Here is a 16,394-nt window from a genome sequence, read left to right on the forward strand (position 1 = left end):
TACAAACTAATATGACCCCACGTTGGAAAGGTAAGACTCTCACAAACAGATAATGGTTGGTCTACGACACCAAACAGTGCCACTGGACTCTCTGAATTTAAACCATACAAATGAATGGAAGTATGGAGGTAGTTTTGTGCCAACAAAAATATATACACTGCTGAAAAAAACAAAGGGAACACTAAAATAACACATCCTAGATCTGAATGAATGAAATATACTTATTAAATACTTTTTTCTTTACATAGTTGAATGTGCTGACAACAAAATCACACAAAAATTATCAATAGAAATCAAATTTATCAACCATTGGATGTCTGGATTTGGAGTCACACTCAAAATTAACCTGTTGATGCTCTGGGGGCGCTATTTCATTTTTGGATGAAAAACGTTCCCGTTTTAAACAAGATATTTTGTCACAAAAAGATGCTCGACTATGCATATAATTGATAGCTTTCGAAAGAAAACACTCTGACGTGTCCAGAACTACCAAGATATTTTCTGTGCGTGCCCTAGAACGTGAGCTTCAGGCAAAACCAAGATGAGACGGCATCCAGGAAAAGAGCAGGATTTTTGAAGCTCTGTTTTCCATTGTCTCCTTATATGGCTGTGAACGCGAGAGGAGTGAGTCAACCCTTTCTGTCGTTTCCCCAAGGTGTCTGCAGCATTGTGACGTATTTGTAGGCAGATCATTGGAAGATTGACCATAAGAGACCACATTTACCAGGTGTCCGCCCGGTGTCCTGCGCCGAAATTGGTGCGCAAAAGTCAGCTGCCAGTATTATTCCATGGGATTCAGAGAGGAAAGCAAGCTTCCACGAACGATATATCAATGAAGAGATATGTGAAAAAACACCTTGAGGATTGATTCCAAACAACGTTTGCCATGTTTCGGTCGATATTATGTAGTTAATTCGGAAAAAGTTTTACGTTGTAGGTGACTGAATTTTCGGTTTGTTTCGGTAGCCAGATGCAATGTAGAAAACGGAACGATTTCTCCTACACACAGACGCTTTCAGGAAAAACTGCGCATTTGGTATGTAACTGAGAGTCTCCTCATTGAAAACATCAGAAGCTCTTCAAAGGTAAATGATTTTATTTATTTGGTTATCTGGTTTTTGTGAAAATGTTGCGTGCTAAATGCTACTCAAAATGCTATGCTAGCTTTGCATACTCTTACACAAATTAGTCAATTTCTATGGTTCAAAAGCATATTTTGAAAATCTGAGATGACAGTGTTGTTAAGAAAAGGCTAAGCTTGAGAGCAGACGCATTATTTTCATTTTATTTGCGATTTTCAGAAATCGTTAATGTTGCGTTATGCTAATGAGCCTGAGGCTTTAGTCACGATCCCGGATCCGGGATGGGGAGTTCCAAGAGGTTAAAGTGGAAAACCACACTACAGGCTGATCCAACTTTGATGTAATGTCCTAAAAACAAGTCAAAATGAGGCTCAGTAGTGTGTGTGGCCTCCACGTGCCTGTATGACCTCCCTACAATGCCTGGGCATGCTCCTGATGAGGTGGCGGGTGGTCTCCTGAGGGATCTCCTCCCAGACCTGGACTAAAGCATCCGCCAACTCCTGAACAGTCTGTGGTGGATGGAGCGAGACATGATGTCCCAGATGTGCTCAATTGGATTCAGGTCTGGGGAACGGGCGGGCCAGTCCATAGCACCAATGCCTTCCTCTTGCAGGAACTGCTGACACACTCCAGCCACATGAGGTCTAGCATTGTCTTGCATTAGGTGGAACCCAGGGCCAACCGCACCAGCATATGGTCTCACAAGGGGTCTGAGGATCTCATCCCGGTACCTAATGGCAGTCAGGCTACCTCTGGCGAGCACATGGAGGGCTGTGCGGCCCCCCAAAGAAATGCCACCCCACACCATGACTGACCCACCGCCAAACTGGTCATGCTGGAGGATGTTGCAGGCAGCAGAACGTTCTCCACGGCGTCTCCAGACTGTCACGTCTGTCACATGTGCTCAGTGTGAACCTACTTTCATCTGTGAAGAGCACAAGGCGCCAGTGGCGAATTTGCCAATCTTGGTGTTCTCTGGCAAATGCCATACGTCCTGCACGGTGTTGGGCTGTAAACACAACCCACACCTGTGGACGTCGGGCCTTCATACCACCCTCATGGAGTCTGTTTCTGACCATTTGAGCAGACACATGCACATTTGTGGCCTGCTGGAAGTAATTTTGCAGGGCTCTGGCAGTGCTCCTCCTGCTCCCCCTTGCACAAAGGCAGAGGTAGCTGTCCTGCTGCTGAGTTGTTGCCCGCCAACGGCCTCCTCCACGTCTCCTGGTGTACTGGCTTGTCTCCTGGTAGCACCTCCATGCTCTGGACACTACGCTGACAGACACAGCAAACCTTCTTGCCACAGCTCGCATTGATGTGTCATCCTGGATGAGCCACTTGTGTGGGTTGTAGACTCCGTCTCATTCTACCACTAGAGTGAACGCACCACCAGCATTCAAAAGTGACCAAAACATCAGCCAGGAAGCATAGGAACTGAGAAGTGATCTGGTCACCACCTGCAGAACCACTCCTTTATTGGGCGTGTCTTGCTAAATGCCTATAATTTCCACCTGTTGTCTATTCCATTTGCACAACAGCATGTGAAATTTATTGTCAATCAGTGTTGCTTCCTAAGTGGACAGTTTGATTTCACAGAAGTGTGATTGACTTGGAGTTACATTGTGTTGTTTAAGTGTTCCCTTTATTTTTTTGAGCAGTGTATTATCCTGAGCTTTCTTATATCTCCTAGACATAGGACATGCATTTTAAAACATTGTGATTTATTTTGTAAATGTATGAATGTGTTATTCAGTACATTTCTATGCGCTGTAGTAGTAAAGGCCAAATAAAATATTTTATCAAATAACTTTTGCATATTATTGTACACCCAAAGGGGTCCTAAAATTCCAAATCAAATAGCTAAATGATCCATGGTATGGCCACCTTAAAACAATTCCATATTTTAGCTTAGTAGAATTTTTACTCATCTACCAATAGGTGCCCTTGGCGAGGCATTGGAAAAGCTCTCTAGTCTTTGTGGTTGAACCTGTGCTTGAAATTCACTGCTTGACTGTGGAACCTTACAGATAATTGTATGTGATGGATAAAAAGATGGTGTAGTCATTCAACAATCCTATTAAACACTATTATTCCATGTCCATGCTTTTTATGTGACTTGTTAAGAATTTTTTTACTCCTGAACTTATTTAGGCTTGCCGTAACATAAGAATACTTATTGACTCAATACATTTCAGCTTTTAATTTTTTACATTTTTATTTTTTATCAGTGACACAATCATTTAAAAAAAGCCATTTTAAATTCAGAATAACACAACAAAATGTGGAAGAAAAAGTCAAGGGGTGTGAACTTTCTGAAGGCACTGGTGTGTATACATGCATACATGCTGAGTGTACAAAACATTAAGGACAGCTTCCTAATGTTGAGTTGCAGCCCCCCTTTTTGCCCTCAGAACAGTCTCAATTCGTCAGGGCATAGACTCTATAATGTGTCAAAAGCATTCTACAGGGATGCCTGCCAATGTTGACTCCAATGCTTCCCACAGTTGGCTGGTTGGCTGGATGTCAAGTTGGCTGGACCATTCTTAATACACACAGGAAACTGTTAAGCATTAAGAACCTAGCAGCATTGCAGTTGACACAAACCGGTGTGCCAGGCACTTTACTACCATACCCCGTTCAAAGGCACTTAAATATTTTGTCTGAATGGCACACAGACAATCCATGTCTCAATTGTCTCAAAGCTTACAAATTCTTCTTTAATCTGTTTCCTCCCTTTATCTACAATGAAGGGGATTTAACAAGTGACATCAATAAGGGATCATATCTTTCATCTGGTTTCACCTGGCCAGTCTCATGGAAAGAGCAGGTGTCCTTAATGTTTTTTTTTTACACTCAGTGGATAGATAGATATTGAATTACATTTTTCCTTCCACATTTTCATTACAATTCAGCTTGCTGCCATAATTATTTGGTGAAGAACAATAAAACCCGTTATCTCTATATATATCTATATATATCTATATATATATATAGAGTGTATATATATATATATATATATACACTCTATATATATATATAGATATATCATGAGAAAATTAATTTAGTTACACACCTTTCAAAATAAACCACTGAAAATATAGAGTATGTACACATGGAGAAGAATTATCCAGCTATGTGATCTATAAAGACCTTTACCCTTGGCTGGTGGTGTTTGAAAGGGACACATTTTGAGGATAAGTGCTCTTTCACCCGACACATCAGGTACCTCTTCAGATACTTACAAAAGGTCTGATCTCTAAGCCCATAAACTATTGGACTAATAAGCCTGGGCAAAATATGAACAATTACATAGCTAGTAAAACGGATCTCCAGCGCATGTGTGGAAAATATATATAGCATCAGGCTGTCAATCAAAGGGCCTATGTAGGTGAACATGCACATTAACAACTGTACAGCATGAAGCAAGATGGTGTTGCGAGCCTTCTTGGCATCCGCATTAGCCGCCTTGGCAGTGAACATGATCCTGAAATACGTATAGAAAAGAGTGAACCAAACAACAGTCAGATACACAGCGTGGGAAATGTTTTTCTTCTCTATCAGGTACGGGTTGCGGAAAAGTGAGTCTCGGCTACAGAATATTTTGGAGTGGAAGAACTGAAGTGGTTCTGTGGCCAAGAGAATGAAAAGGTCAGGTAAAATTGGAATGGTGGCCATGATCCAAATGATGCCAATGAGAATGTAGGTCCTGCGCACTGTACATATCTGAGAATGGCGCAGCGGTATACATATAGCTATATAGCGCTCTAAGGCCATGGTAGCCAGGTTCACAGGAGTATTCAAAGTGGTAAAAATGGCGATCATCAAAAGAAAGCAGCAAAAAGACACATTGATTGTGAACAGGATGTAGCTTATGACATGCAGGAAGACAGCAATGGTCAATTGGATCATGTCATTGATCACCAGGTGGATGAAGAGGATGTAGCGAGGGTTGACATTGAAGGTCTCGTGTTTCAAGAAGGTGTGGACAAATGTGCCATTGATGTAGTTGATGGAGATCCACAGCGCCACCACAATAATGTTCTTTGTCAAAGCCGTGACAAACGTGTCTCTGACGTTGAGAGAGACGTGTGTGACGTTGCCATCGACTGAGAAATTCATCGCTCAATAGTTGCAACCTGTAATGCAGTAGATTAGCAATATTTGGGCTGAAATATAAGGTAAATCAGAGAGTGCTTTGTCATTTACATCCTCAAAAGTTCAGATATTTACCTCATCATCCATGAGTTTTATCATACTGCTGCTATTTCTAAATCTTGCTGTAATAATGACTTGGTTAGGTACAGTAATGTACCATCTACTCACCTTTCTAGATGTCCTCTAATCTCAAGATCAACCTGACATAATATGTGAGTCTTCATCTCTGGCATGAGTTTATATAGTATAATTTGAGTCCTGGGACTAACTTCTGACAAGGAGGGTCATTCCCTTAACACGGGCCATATTGCTCACACATACAGCTTTGCCACATGAGGGTGTTGGAAAAAAACATGATTACATGATATGGTTTAAGTGATGTTTAACTCATAATCTAATGTAACACCTTTTTCCCACTTACTTTGGCTGTCATCGATTGCCCAAGACAGATTCTTTTGATATTTTCTAGCTAAATACATTCCTTTAATTGTTTTGTTTTCTGCTGCTTGCGATTTGAAAAATGATTTGATTTAATATTCGTCATTCTCACATTCAATTTCAAATCAGCATCCCTTTGAAAATAATCGGATCCCCAATGGACACATGAGAATAGATCATTCACAGCTTGTGCATAATCAAGGGAAGGCTACAAAGCCCACGCCCAAATACATTTTCATATATTCATGCTTATTGACATAGCCTAAACAAATACACTGTATATATTCAATCTCCAATCTCCACAGTTGGATCTGTGGAGAGCCTATTCCTCTCTCACTCAGATTTCTGGCTCACAGCCTATGAGTACATTAGATGTACATTATGTACTTATTGACCTCTGAAGAAGTCAAAGTGGGTTTAAGTTGACTCCAAATCCCTGTTACCACCAAAGTTCATCAAAATCACAATTTACATATGTTGAACATTTTGTTACATTTATTTCACCAGTTTCTTGTGGTTCCTGAATGGGGAAACATCACTGTTAATGTGCTAGTTGCTAAAGGGTGGTGACTCAAATATGAACTTCTGTAATAAAATCGCCAAAGTTCTATATCATCAGTGCTTTAGACTCCAAATAACACTGTGCAAGTCTGTTTACTACCTTAAAGGCATTTTGATACTGTAGACCATGCACTGCTTTTATAAAGTTACACAATATTCAGCTATGTACAACTGCTATTGTTTTGTTCAACTGTCTTTCCATACATTGCTGGCATTGTTTACCGAGTGCTTAATTGCAACATGCCTGTTTGCCTATGGGTTCTCTTTTCCTATTTCATTTTAAAGAGTGGAATATATTCTGTCCACTCATCTATGATTTATCACTTGATGTGATTATTAAAACATGTATTTTTCATCCAAAATTAACCAAAACAAACTCAACCATGATACACTTAACACCCGGTGAATATACACTGTTACACTGTTTAGCATTGAATGTGTAGTGGGCCCCACTTCAGGACCCACAGGAGGGTCAAGGTAGGCTGATATGTGCCTGGGCTTGTGCCATCATGGCCATTGAGGCCAAAATAAATGATTTGATTGGCTGAACATTGTGCTCTTCAGCTCAAATTTCTGTAATCAAACCCAGTAAACCAACACGTAAAGCATGGTATGAAGAGCAGCTGAATCAATACAGGTGTCTCAGGAAGTGGTTTTACTTTTAGACAGCTATATGGTATGTGCCAACACTTCCTTGTCTAAGCTCCTCTGCTTCTTCCGTTCACTTGGCAATGTTACACCAGACTGAAAACTTTTTAAAGGCCGATTGTTGTTGAAAAGCAGTTGCATATGTTTTTCCACAGCTCCTTGTGAGAGTTGAAGGCCAGACTACCTATTGGGACAATTAACATGTCTTTTACCAAGGCTTGGGGGACCATCTGACATTTCACATTCTCCAGTCTGGCTGGGAGTCGGCAAACACGGCAATGGAAAGGGGAGATCCGTCCCATTAGCCTTAATTAGAAGCTACTGACAAAGGTCATCCAGGGCGGGACACTTGTGGAACGACAACATGGCATCCCAGGGACTGATTAGAACATCTATGGAGATAAGAACTGAAGTTCATCACCATAAAGTATGTCTCTGTTTGCAAACAATAATTAAGCAAGATCCCACTACACATTACTTGTCAATTTAGTCCCTCGGGGGTACACGCAACAACACTTCTCAGCCCAATTACAGGGTGACTACTCTCTGGTTGCAATGATTCTACGAGCCGGTTCAGAGTTATGAAGAAACAACACCGAGAACAGTTCAGTCTTTATTACCATCTGTGCCAGAATAGAGTCTTCAATCATTACAGAAAAAGGTTATTAGAGAAAATACAAAAAGTACAGGTAACCAAATATAGGAGTATAAATATTTCCTATCACATGGTCGTTTAATGCAAGACTAAATAAAGAAACTAAAAGGCCCTCTTGTTCATTTACATCGCTCAGTGATATTCTCTCGGTCTCAAGAAAATGCAGTAAAATGCTTCAAAGATAGGGCAAATCAGTTCAACTGTAAAAGCTCACTCCATTTAAAATAAATTATAAACAGGGTGGTTCGAGCTCTGAACGCTGATTGGCTGACAGCTGTGGTATATCATACCATTTACCACAGGTATGACAAAACATGTAGTTTTACTTCTCTAATTACATTGGCAAACAGTTCATAATAGCAATAAGGCACCTTGTGGGTTTGTGATATATGGCCAATATACCACGGCTAAGGGCTGTGTCCAGGCACCCCGCGTTGTGTCATGCTTAAGAACATATACCACACCTCCTCGGGGCTTATTGCTTAAGTAAACCACAGCAAAAGTTGGGCGTAAACTTCCCTTCCTTTGTGGTGGTATTTTGATTTCACATAATATACCAGTATATTCATGACCTCATTCAACTTCATAAATAGTTACAAAGTAAGACAATCAATGTGATCTTAATTACTCATTTAGGATGTCTTTTTGGAGCTCAAATTCATACAGAACTTTCTCATCCACTTGACAGTAATGTTTTGCTGTGATCTAGGTAATTTTGTGACGCTTGGTTTCACTTTTGTGAATCCAGGAACCCTCATTTTGTATTCTTTACGACTCTCCTATCATTTATTCCTCTAAAAATATTGGATTATATTACTTTCTATGAGAAAATGCGTCCGAATTTGAAGTGGTAATATTATACTAATTAATTATTTTTTCCCCCAGTTATTTGCTGCTGGTATCAAACTTGCTATAAACACATTACATTAACAAACCATATAAAACATATTAAGGATAAATGGAGCACAAATAAAACCGTCTGGTGTGAGAATGGAAAAATACTGTGTATTTAAGACGCACTATGGAGACATCGCCCCGGCATTTCCTGGTTGCTAAAATTCTAATAGTTTGCCTAATTTAAGTTCATAGTGACATTATAGTGTAGAGCATCATTGTACCATGTAAACCGTTGTGAAATATATTTTCCATAACCAATAATATTTTATTTTCAGCTGAAAAAAGACACAAACAAAACTTTATAACGGGAAGCATAGAACCGATCTACCAGCTTCTTAGACTTTCAATGACAGATTTATAACTCATATTTCTATGTGAATTTGGTTGGGTGCCCAAAAAGTTGCATATTGGAGCTTTAAGTTATAAGCAATGGCTGTATTTTCTAGTTGCCTGTGCTGTTGTCTACATTAAGTATGGATGTGCTTGACATGACTTAAGTCCATTGCATGTCCACATTCATGCACTGAAATAAGATATTCTACATAAAATATTGTTTTGGGTCATTTACATCATGGAAAGTCGACATTGATAGGACTTGTGTTTTTACTGTTAGATTCTTGGCAGGAAAATTATTCTATGCTCAAAGCATCTCCTTATTCTTGTTGGGTTACTTGAATGACATCCCTCATTTGCGTGACAGCAGCTGGTTCTCCATGTCCTCCAATTGTGCAGTCATACCCGCCAGTATAAATGGGTTAAGGAAATAAACACATAATTCAATTTTATTGTCAAATGGCCTGTATGAAAAAAGTTGGGCTGAGTTGAATGATATTGTGGTAGGTAGTAGTAGAATGGGATGGCATTATCGGATTGATGTTGGGCTGAATCCTAACATGAAAAGTGTGCACAAGATTTGGACTTTGGTATAAATTATGCATTGATGTCAATGGAAGATCTCTGCAACAACTTGAGTTACAAACACACACACACACACGCACACACACACAGGCATTAGGATTTGGGCCTACAGTATATCACTTATATGCATATTTATAAAGTATCTAAGGTAATGATAAAAAATATATATACAGTACCAGTCAAAAGTTTGCACACTTACTCATTCAAGGGTTTTTCTTGATATTTACTATTTCCTACATTGTAGAATAATAGTGAAGACATAAAAAATATGAAATAACACATATGGAATCATGTAGTAACCAAAAAAGTGTTCAACGAATCAAAACATATTTTATATTTGAGATTCTTCAAGGCTGCCTTGATGACGGCTGAGCACACTCTTGGGAACTGGGAACTTGGAAAAATACGAGAACTTGGGAAAAATACAAGGTCAAATCATGATGTCAGTGATCTTCAGCTCAGAAAGTCGGGGCTCTAGAAACAGGCCCGAGTTCCTGAGTTGGAATTCCGAGTTCAATGACCGTTCAAAACGATTTTTCCCAGTCGGAGCTCATTTTTTTCCTCCAGAGTTCCCAATTGTTTTGAACGCAGCAATAATCCCAACCCATACTGATTGTCATAGCTATCCACCATGCATGAATCTGCAGTTCGCTAAAGTTAACCAACAAGGCTCAGTGTTAGCTAGCTCGCTAACATTAGGCTATAACTAGCAAGGCAAATTGCTTTCTGAGATACTAATGTTACTGCACAGATCAAACACGTAACGTTAGCTAGCTAGCTAACCGTACACTTTAATTCGCAATGAAAACAACTTTCTGACAAAATTATAAACTTATATCTGAATGTTGCTAGCTAGATTATCTTACCCGTATGCATGGATGAATGCTTCTCCCTCTCTGTCACGGATGCCATGGTTGCCCTTAGTTTGAAGATGGAATCCAGAGACAGGTGTTTTATAAAACTGCCTTCTGTGTGTTCTCTTTTTGACTTCCTCCACATTTTTGCAATCAAATGCCAGAATTCTTCCCATCTCCTTAGTATAATAAATAAAATTAAAAAAAGCCATCATACTCTGCTTCCACCGGGTATTCCACTGATTTCAAAACTCGGTCAACTTCTTCCGTGACAACAACACTGTTGATCTCCATTTCAGAAGACTCTATAGTGTCTGGTTCATTGAAAATGTTTTTACGGAAATCAGGGATTTTCTCATGTTCTGATTCATTTTCAGTCAGAGAGAGTCAGCATGGCACGATTGTCCTCCAGAAAGCGGAGGGCATTAGCAACACTTTTGCACTTCTTCATGATATCTTTCACAAAAAGCCACGGTAGAAAGGATTACCTGCACATGCTACATGGCAGACGAATCTGAACTCATCTCTCGGTATGTCCAGCCGATCCATTAACTCAGCCAATTATGGCTAGCGGAAAGGGTCCCCTTTTTCCGGGGCTAAACCAACTAGGTTAGTAATTTACAATTGTATTCGTATTTACAGATGGCATACATGTTTGTTATTAAGGCACATGACAGTTCACATTTTCCGGAAGGCATTTCTGCCAAAAACGCATTTTGATCAAAAATAAATGTTTCAGTTAAAATAGTTATCCTGTGAAGTTATGACGTGCGACACGCCTATTTTCCTGAAACGAGTCACATATACAGTAATTGGTCTTGCTACAACAGGGAAAAGACAAGCTACAAAGTGCACCTTTAATGAACAAGTGCAGTATATAGAAGGATATGTTTTGTTTTCAGCTGCTCCAGAGTGGACATTGTTGCTTGCTGGAACTCAACCAGACTCTCACAGGCACATGGGTCTTTCACCTCAATCTCTCCCTGGCTCTCCTCTGAAACACACAATTTTTTTTACTATCTTTGTGGGGTCCACGACAGACAGACAGACAGACAGACAGACAGACAGACAGACAGACAGACAGACAGACAGACAGACAGACAGACAGACAGACAGACAGACAGACAATAACATGTTCTACTGTGTTGTGATTTGTGATTAGCTTTGATCAAAGAATATAGTACCTGCACAGACATTGAGCTTGAGGTTCTCGGCTATCTGGTTGATGAAAGTGAAGTCAGTGGTATAGAAGAAGTGCTTGTCTAGTGGCTCTGAGGCAATCTCACGCAGCTCATCCTCCACGGCCTTCCCAACACCAACAGCATACATGGTGACACCTGACAAGGAGGACAACACACTATGTCACAAAAATGTTGGATGAAGTCCTAAATTGTATTTAATTGCAAGAACTGTTTTGTTGAAACAGCCAGTAACACACCAAAGTAGCGAATGGCAGCCGATTTGGACACATTTATTGTCTGTAAGTAGTACGTATTACACTTTAAAGAAAAAGTTATGAAACTGTTTTCATGTATGAACCAATTGATTCCATATTTCCTAATCATGTTATGTGAGCTTTTATCAAAGCAAGATATTCTTATTTTAATGCTATCTTTGTCATTCCATTGATTTATGTAAACATTACTGCAGGCGCTTTATAAGTTTATGTAACTGACCTTCTTCTTTGGCCTTCTTGGCCCACTCAGTGATGTCGTCCTGAGAGCGGCCGTCAGTGAAGACCAGGCCCACCTGAGGGATGTTTTTGCGGGCACCCTCGGCCTCCGAGAAGCTGTTCTCCATCATGTGCTTGAGGGCCAGGCCCGTCATGGTGCCCTTCTCCATGTACTCCACGTTCATCACTGCCTTCTTGATGTCATCTGCCTTCTCGTACATTTTGAGGGCGAACTCTGTGCGCACGTGGCTGGAGTACTGCACTAGGCCCACTCGAGTCCCATGGGCGGACACATCCAGGGAGTCCACCACCTGGTTGACAAACTGCTTGACCAGCTCAAAGTTCTGGGGACGCACGCTCTTTGAGCCATCGATGAGGAGGATCAGGTCAATGTTGGCCGATCTGCAGGCTGGGTGGGACATTGGGGTAATCAGGGCCCTTTTCATACAGTAACATGCCCCTTTCATTTACCAGGCATGGATTGTAGGTCTTTCATAAAGCACTGTGGGATGTGCAGTTATTATTATGCATTTTACCAGATCGGCATTGTAAAAGAGAATTTGTTCTCAATGACTTACCTGGCTAAATATTTTTATTTTGCAAGAGCTGGATTTATTTGTAGGTTATGACATTTCAGTTGCAAGGCTCAAGCCACGCCCACCTGAAAATACAGCTCAGTTCAGCTTTCATTTGGTTTTGTTTGAGAAGTGGATTATCGATTTGTCAAGTAATTGTCACGTCACCGATTGAACTGACAATATTCATACGATTACCTGTGCATACCACATTTTCTCTTGAGCTTTACTATTGTAGAGAAGTGTGTAACTATGTCTCAAAAGGATGGGGGTATTGTCAGAAATCGTAGACATGGGGGTTCTATTTTTACAAAGCTAGCGCAATGATAAATCTTAGCGCTGGCGGTATGGCTATAGGTCCAGGGGTGTATCAAAAATATTTGAGCTATTATCACAGGGAATTGAGTGCAATAGCTGGCAGTGGCGCGAAAGGGTTGGGTTGAACTCATTATAGGTGTGAAGAGGGCTTAAATCTCACTGGCCAATCAATGCTGTTCACTGCTTAATACGGCATGCCGTTGTCTCAAGTTCTGTAGGTTACTGACGGTCTTTGTGTTGTCTTAATTCAGCCGGGTGCATGGAATAGTCTCTTCCTAGTCCATTGTGGATTGATATAGTTTAATAAATAGCAGCATACCACCCTGTATCCCACTGCTGGCTTGCCTCTGAAGCTAAGCAGGGTGGATCTGGGCCAGTCCCTGGATGGGAGACCAGATGCTGCTGGATCTGGTGTTGGAGGACTAGTATGGGGCACTCTTCCCTCCGGTCTAAGGAAACCTCAATTCCCAAGAGCAGTGAAGGGGACATTGTCCTGTGTAGGTTGCTGTCTTTCAGATGTGACATTAAACAGGTGTCCCTGACTCTTTGTGATCATTTAAAAATCCCATGGCACTTATTCTAAGATTATTGTACGTTCAAAAGGGTTTATGCTGATTGAACTTGAGCTTTATGTCCTGAATACAAAGTGTTATGTTTGGGGCAAATCCAATACAACACATTACTGAGTACCACTCTTCATATTTACAGTTTGTATTCAGGACAAAATTGCTTGCTTTACCACATTCTTTTCAGTATTATTTTAGTGCCTTGTTGCAAACAGGATGCACGTTTTGGAATATTTTCGTTCTGTACAGGCTTCCTTCTTTTCACTCTGTCAATTACGTAAGGATTGTGGAGTAACTACAATGTTGTTGATCCATGTTCAGTTCTCTCCCATCACAGCCATAAAATCTGTAACGGTTTAAAAATCCCATTGGCCTCATGGTGAAATCCCTGAGCAGTTTTCCTTCCTCTCCGGCAACTGAGTTAGGAAAGACGCCTGTAACTTTGTAGTTAAAGGGTGTATTGATCCCATATCCAAAGTGTAATTAATAACTTCACCATGCTCAAAGGGATATTCAATGTCTGCTTTTTTTCATTTTCACCAATAGGTGAAATTAGTTATTTAAAACTTAATTATTCTGTCAATATAATAATAAAACATATACAGTAACAGTCAAAGGTTTGGACACACCTACTCATCCAAAGGGTTTTTCTTTACTTTGACTATTTTCTACATTGTAGAATAATAGCGAAGACATCAACACTATGAAATAACACATATGGAATCATGTAGTAATTTAAAAAGTGCTAAACAAGTTTACATACACCTTAGCCAAATATATTTAAATTCAGTTTTTCACCATTCCTGACATTTAATCCTAGTAAATATTCCCTGATTTAGGTCAATCATGATCACCACTTTATTTTAAGAATGTGAAATGTCAGAATAATAATAGAGAATGATTTATTTCAGCTTTTATTTATTTCATCACATTCCAAGTGGGTCTGAAGTTTACATACACTCAATTACCATTTGGCAGCATTTCTTTGAAATTATTTAACTTGGGTCAAACGGTTCCACAAGCTTCCCACAATAAGTTGGGTGAATTTTGGCCCATTCCTCCTGACAGAGCTGGTGTAACTCAGGTCAGGTTTGTAGGCCTCCTTATCCGCACATGTTTGTTTCAGTTCTTTAGCTAAGTAGTCCAGAATTGTAGCCTACTCCCGACCATCACGTTGTACAGCGCCATATTTTCTGTTCCATCCTAACGGAAACCCAGAGCAAAATCTCTTAATCAGTCCCATATACTACCTTTTTACAAAAAAATGTTTTCAATTATCTTGTACAGCCACTATTGAAGGCTGTCAAATGCTTCTCAAAGATGCCCTCTGGTGGTCAAACTAGCACTAACTAGCATTCATGTTACCAGTGGGTGGCACTTAAATAATGTGCCATAGAATTATGCGGCACCACGCAAGCTTTGCTGCAGTACGCTGCAACTTTTAAAGGACGAACCACTGTAGTCATCCTTTGCCTTGATGACAGCTTTGCACACTCTTGGCATTCTCTCAACCAGCTTCATGAGGAATGCTTTTCCAACAGTCTTGAAGGTGTTCCCAAATATGCTGAGCACTTTCGCTCTGCGGTCCAACTCATCCCCAACCTCAGGTGTGTTTTGGGTCATTGTCCTGTTGAAAAATAAATGATAGTCCAACTAAGCACAAACCAGATGAGATGGCGTATCGCTGCAGAATGCTGTGGTAGTCATTTTGGTTATGTGTGCCTTGGATTCTAAATAAATCACTGACAGCGTCACCAGCAAAACACCCCCACACCATCACACTCCTCCTCCATGCATCACAGTGGGAACCACACATGCGGAGATCCTCCGTTCACTGACACTGCGTCTCACAAAGACACGGCGGTTGGAACCAGAAATCTCTCATTTGTACTTATCCGACCAAAGTACAGCTTTCCACCAGTCTAATGTCCATTGATTGTGTTTCTTGGCCCAAGTAAGTCTTTTCTTCTTAATGGTGTCCATTAGTAGTGGTTTCTTTGCAGCAAATCGACCATGAAGGCCTGATTCATGCTGTCTCCTCTGAACAGTTGATGTTGTTATTTGAACTCTGTGAAGCATTTATTTGGGCTGCAATCTGAGGTACAGTTAACTCTAATGAACTTGTCCTCTGCAGCAGAGGTAACTCTGGGTCTGTCATGACTTCCGCCAAAGTCGGTTCCCCTCCTTTTTCGGGCGATGTTCAGCGGTCGACGTCGCTGGTCTTCTAGCCATCGCTGATCCACCTTTCATTTTCCTTTTGTTTTGTCTTGTTTTTCCACACACCTGGTTTACATTCCCTCAATACATGACGTATATATAACCCTCTGTTCCCCCCATGTCTGTGTGGAATTGTTTGTTGTAAAGTGTATATGTATTATAGACTGATTTGCGACAGGTTATTTCAACCTATATTTTGTTTTTCTGGGTGCAGTTGGTTTTGCCTTATTAAACTGCTCCGGTTATTACCCAGTTCTGCTCTCCTGCGCCTGACTTCCCAACAGCCAGTTACGCACCCCTTACAGGGTCTTCCTTTCCTGTGGCGGTCCTCAAGAGAGACAGTTTCATCATAGCGCTTGACGTTTTTTTGTGACTGCACTCAAAGTTCTTGAAATGTTCCAGATTGACTGACCTTCATGTCTTAAAGTAATGATGGACTGTCATTTCTCTTTGCTTATTTGAGTTGTTCTTGCCATAATATGGACTTGGTTTTTTACCACAACTGATTGGCTCAAACGCATTAAGAAAGGAAGAAATTCCACAAATTAACTTTAACAAGGCACACCTGTTAAAACCTCTCTGGGATATGTGGGACGCTAGCTAAATGCAGAGTGCCAAATTCAAATAAATTAATAAATTAATCAAACTTTCATTAAATCACACATGCAAGATAGCAAATTAAAGCTACACTTGTTGTGAATCCAGCCAACATGTCAGATTTCAAAAAGGCTTTTTGGCGAAAGCAAACAATGCTATTATCTGAGGATAGCACCTCTGTAAACAACGAAAGAAACCATATTTCATCCTTGCAGGCGCGACACAAATGCAGAAATAAAAA

The 16,394-nt window shown here is 40.4% G+C and overlaps 2 protein-coding genes across 2 annotated transcripts in view; both read right to left on the reverse strand.

Annotated features, from left to right (window-relative positions):
- Nucleotides 1–4,205: 4,205 nt before the first annotated feature.
- On the reverse strand, nt 4,206–5,201 carry LOC135528964 (odorant receptor 131-2-like). The gene has a single exon (XM_064957943.1). It carries the CDS (start codon nt 5,199–5,201, stop codon nt 4,206–4,208), a length of 996 nt encoding a protein of 331 aa, XP_064814015.1.
- A 3,362-nt stretch (nt 5,202–8,563) lies between these two features.
- LOC135526675 (matrilin-4-like) overlaps nt 8,564–16,394 on the reverse strand; it is a 31,812-nt gene continuing 23,981 nt past the window's right edge. Inside the window, exons 8-11 of the mRNA XM_064955228.1 lie at nt 11,885–12,289; nt 11,393–11,545; nt 11,098–11,202; nt 8,564–9,180 (exon numbers count right to left, since the gene is read on the reverse strand). Coding sequence (XP_064811300.1) covers nt 9,122–9,180; nt 11,098–11,202; nt 11,393–11,545; nt 11,885–12,289 — 722 coding nt within the window. The 3' untranslated portion in view covers nt 8,564–9,121. The remainder of the gene's footprint in view (nt 9,181–11,097; nt 11,203–11,392; nt 11,546–11,884; nt 12,290–16,394) is intronic.

The sequence above is a fragment of the Oncorhynchus masou genome, chromosome 5 (genome assembly GCF_036934945.1).
Source record: "Oncorhynchus masou masou isolate Uvic2021 chromosome 5, UVic_Omas_1.1, whole genome shotgun sequence".
Taxonomy (NCBI): Eukaryota; Metazoa; Chordata; class Actinopteri; order Salmoniformes; family Salmonidae; genus Oncorhynchus; species Oncorhynchus masou.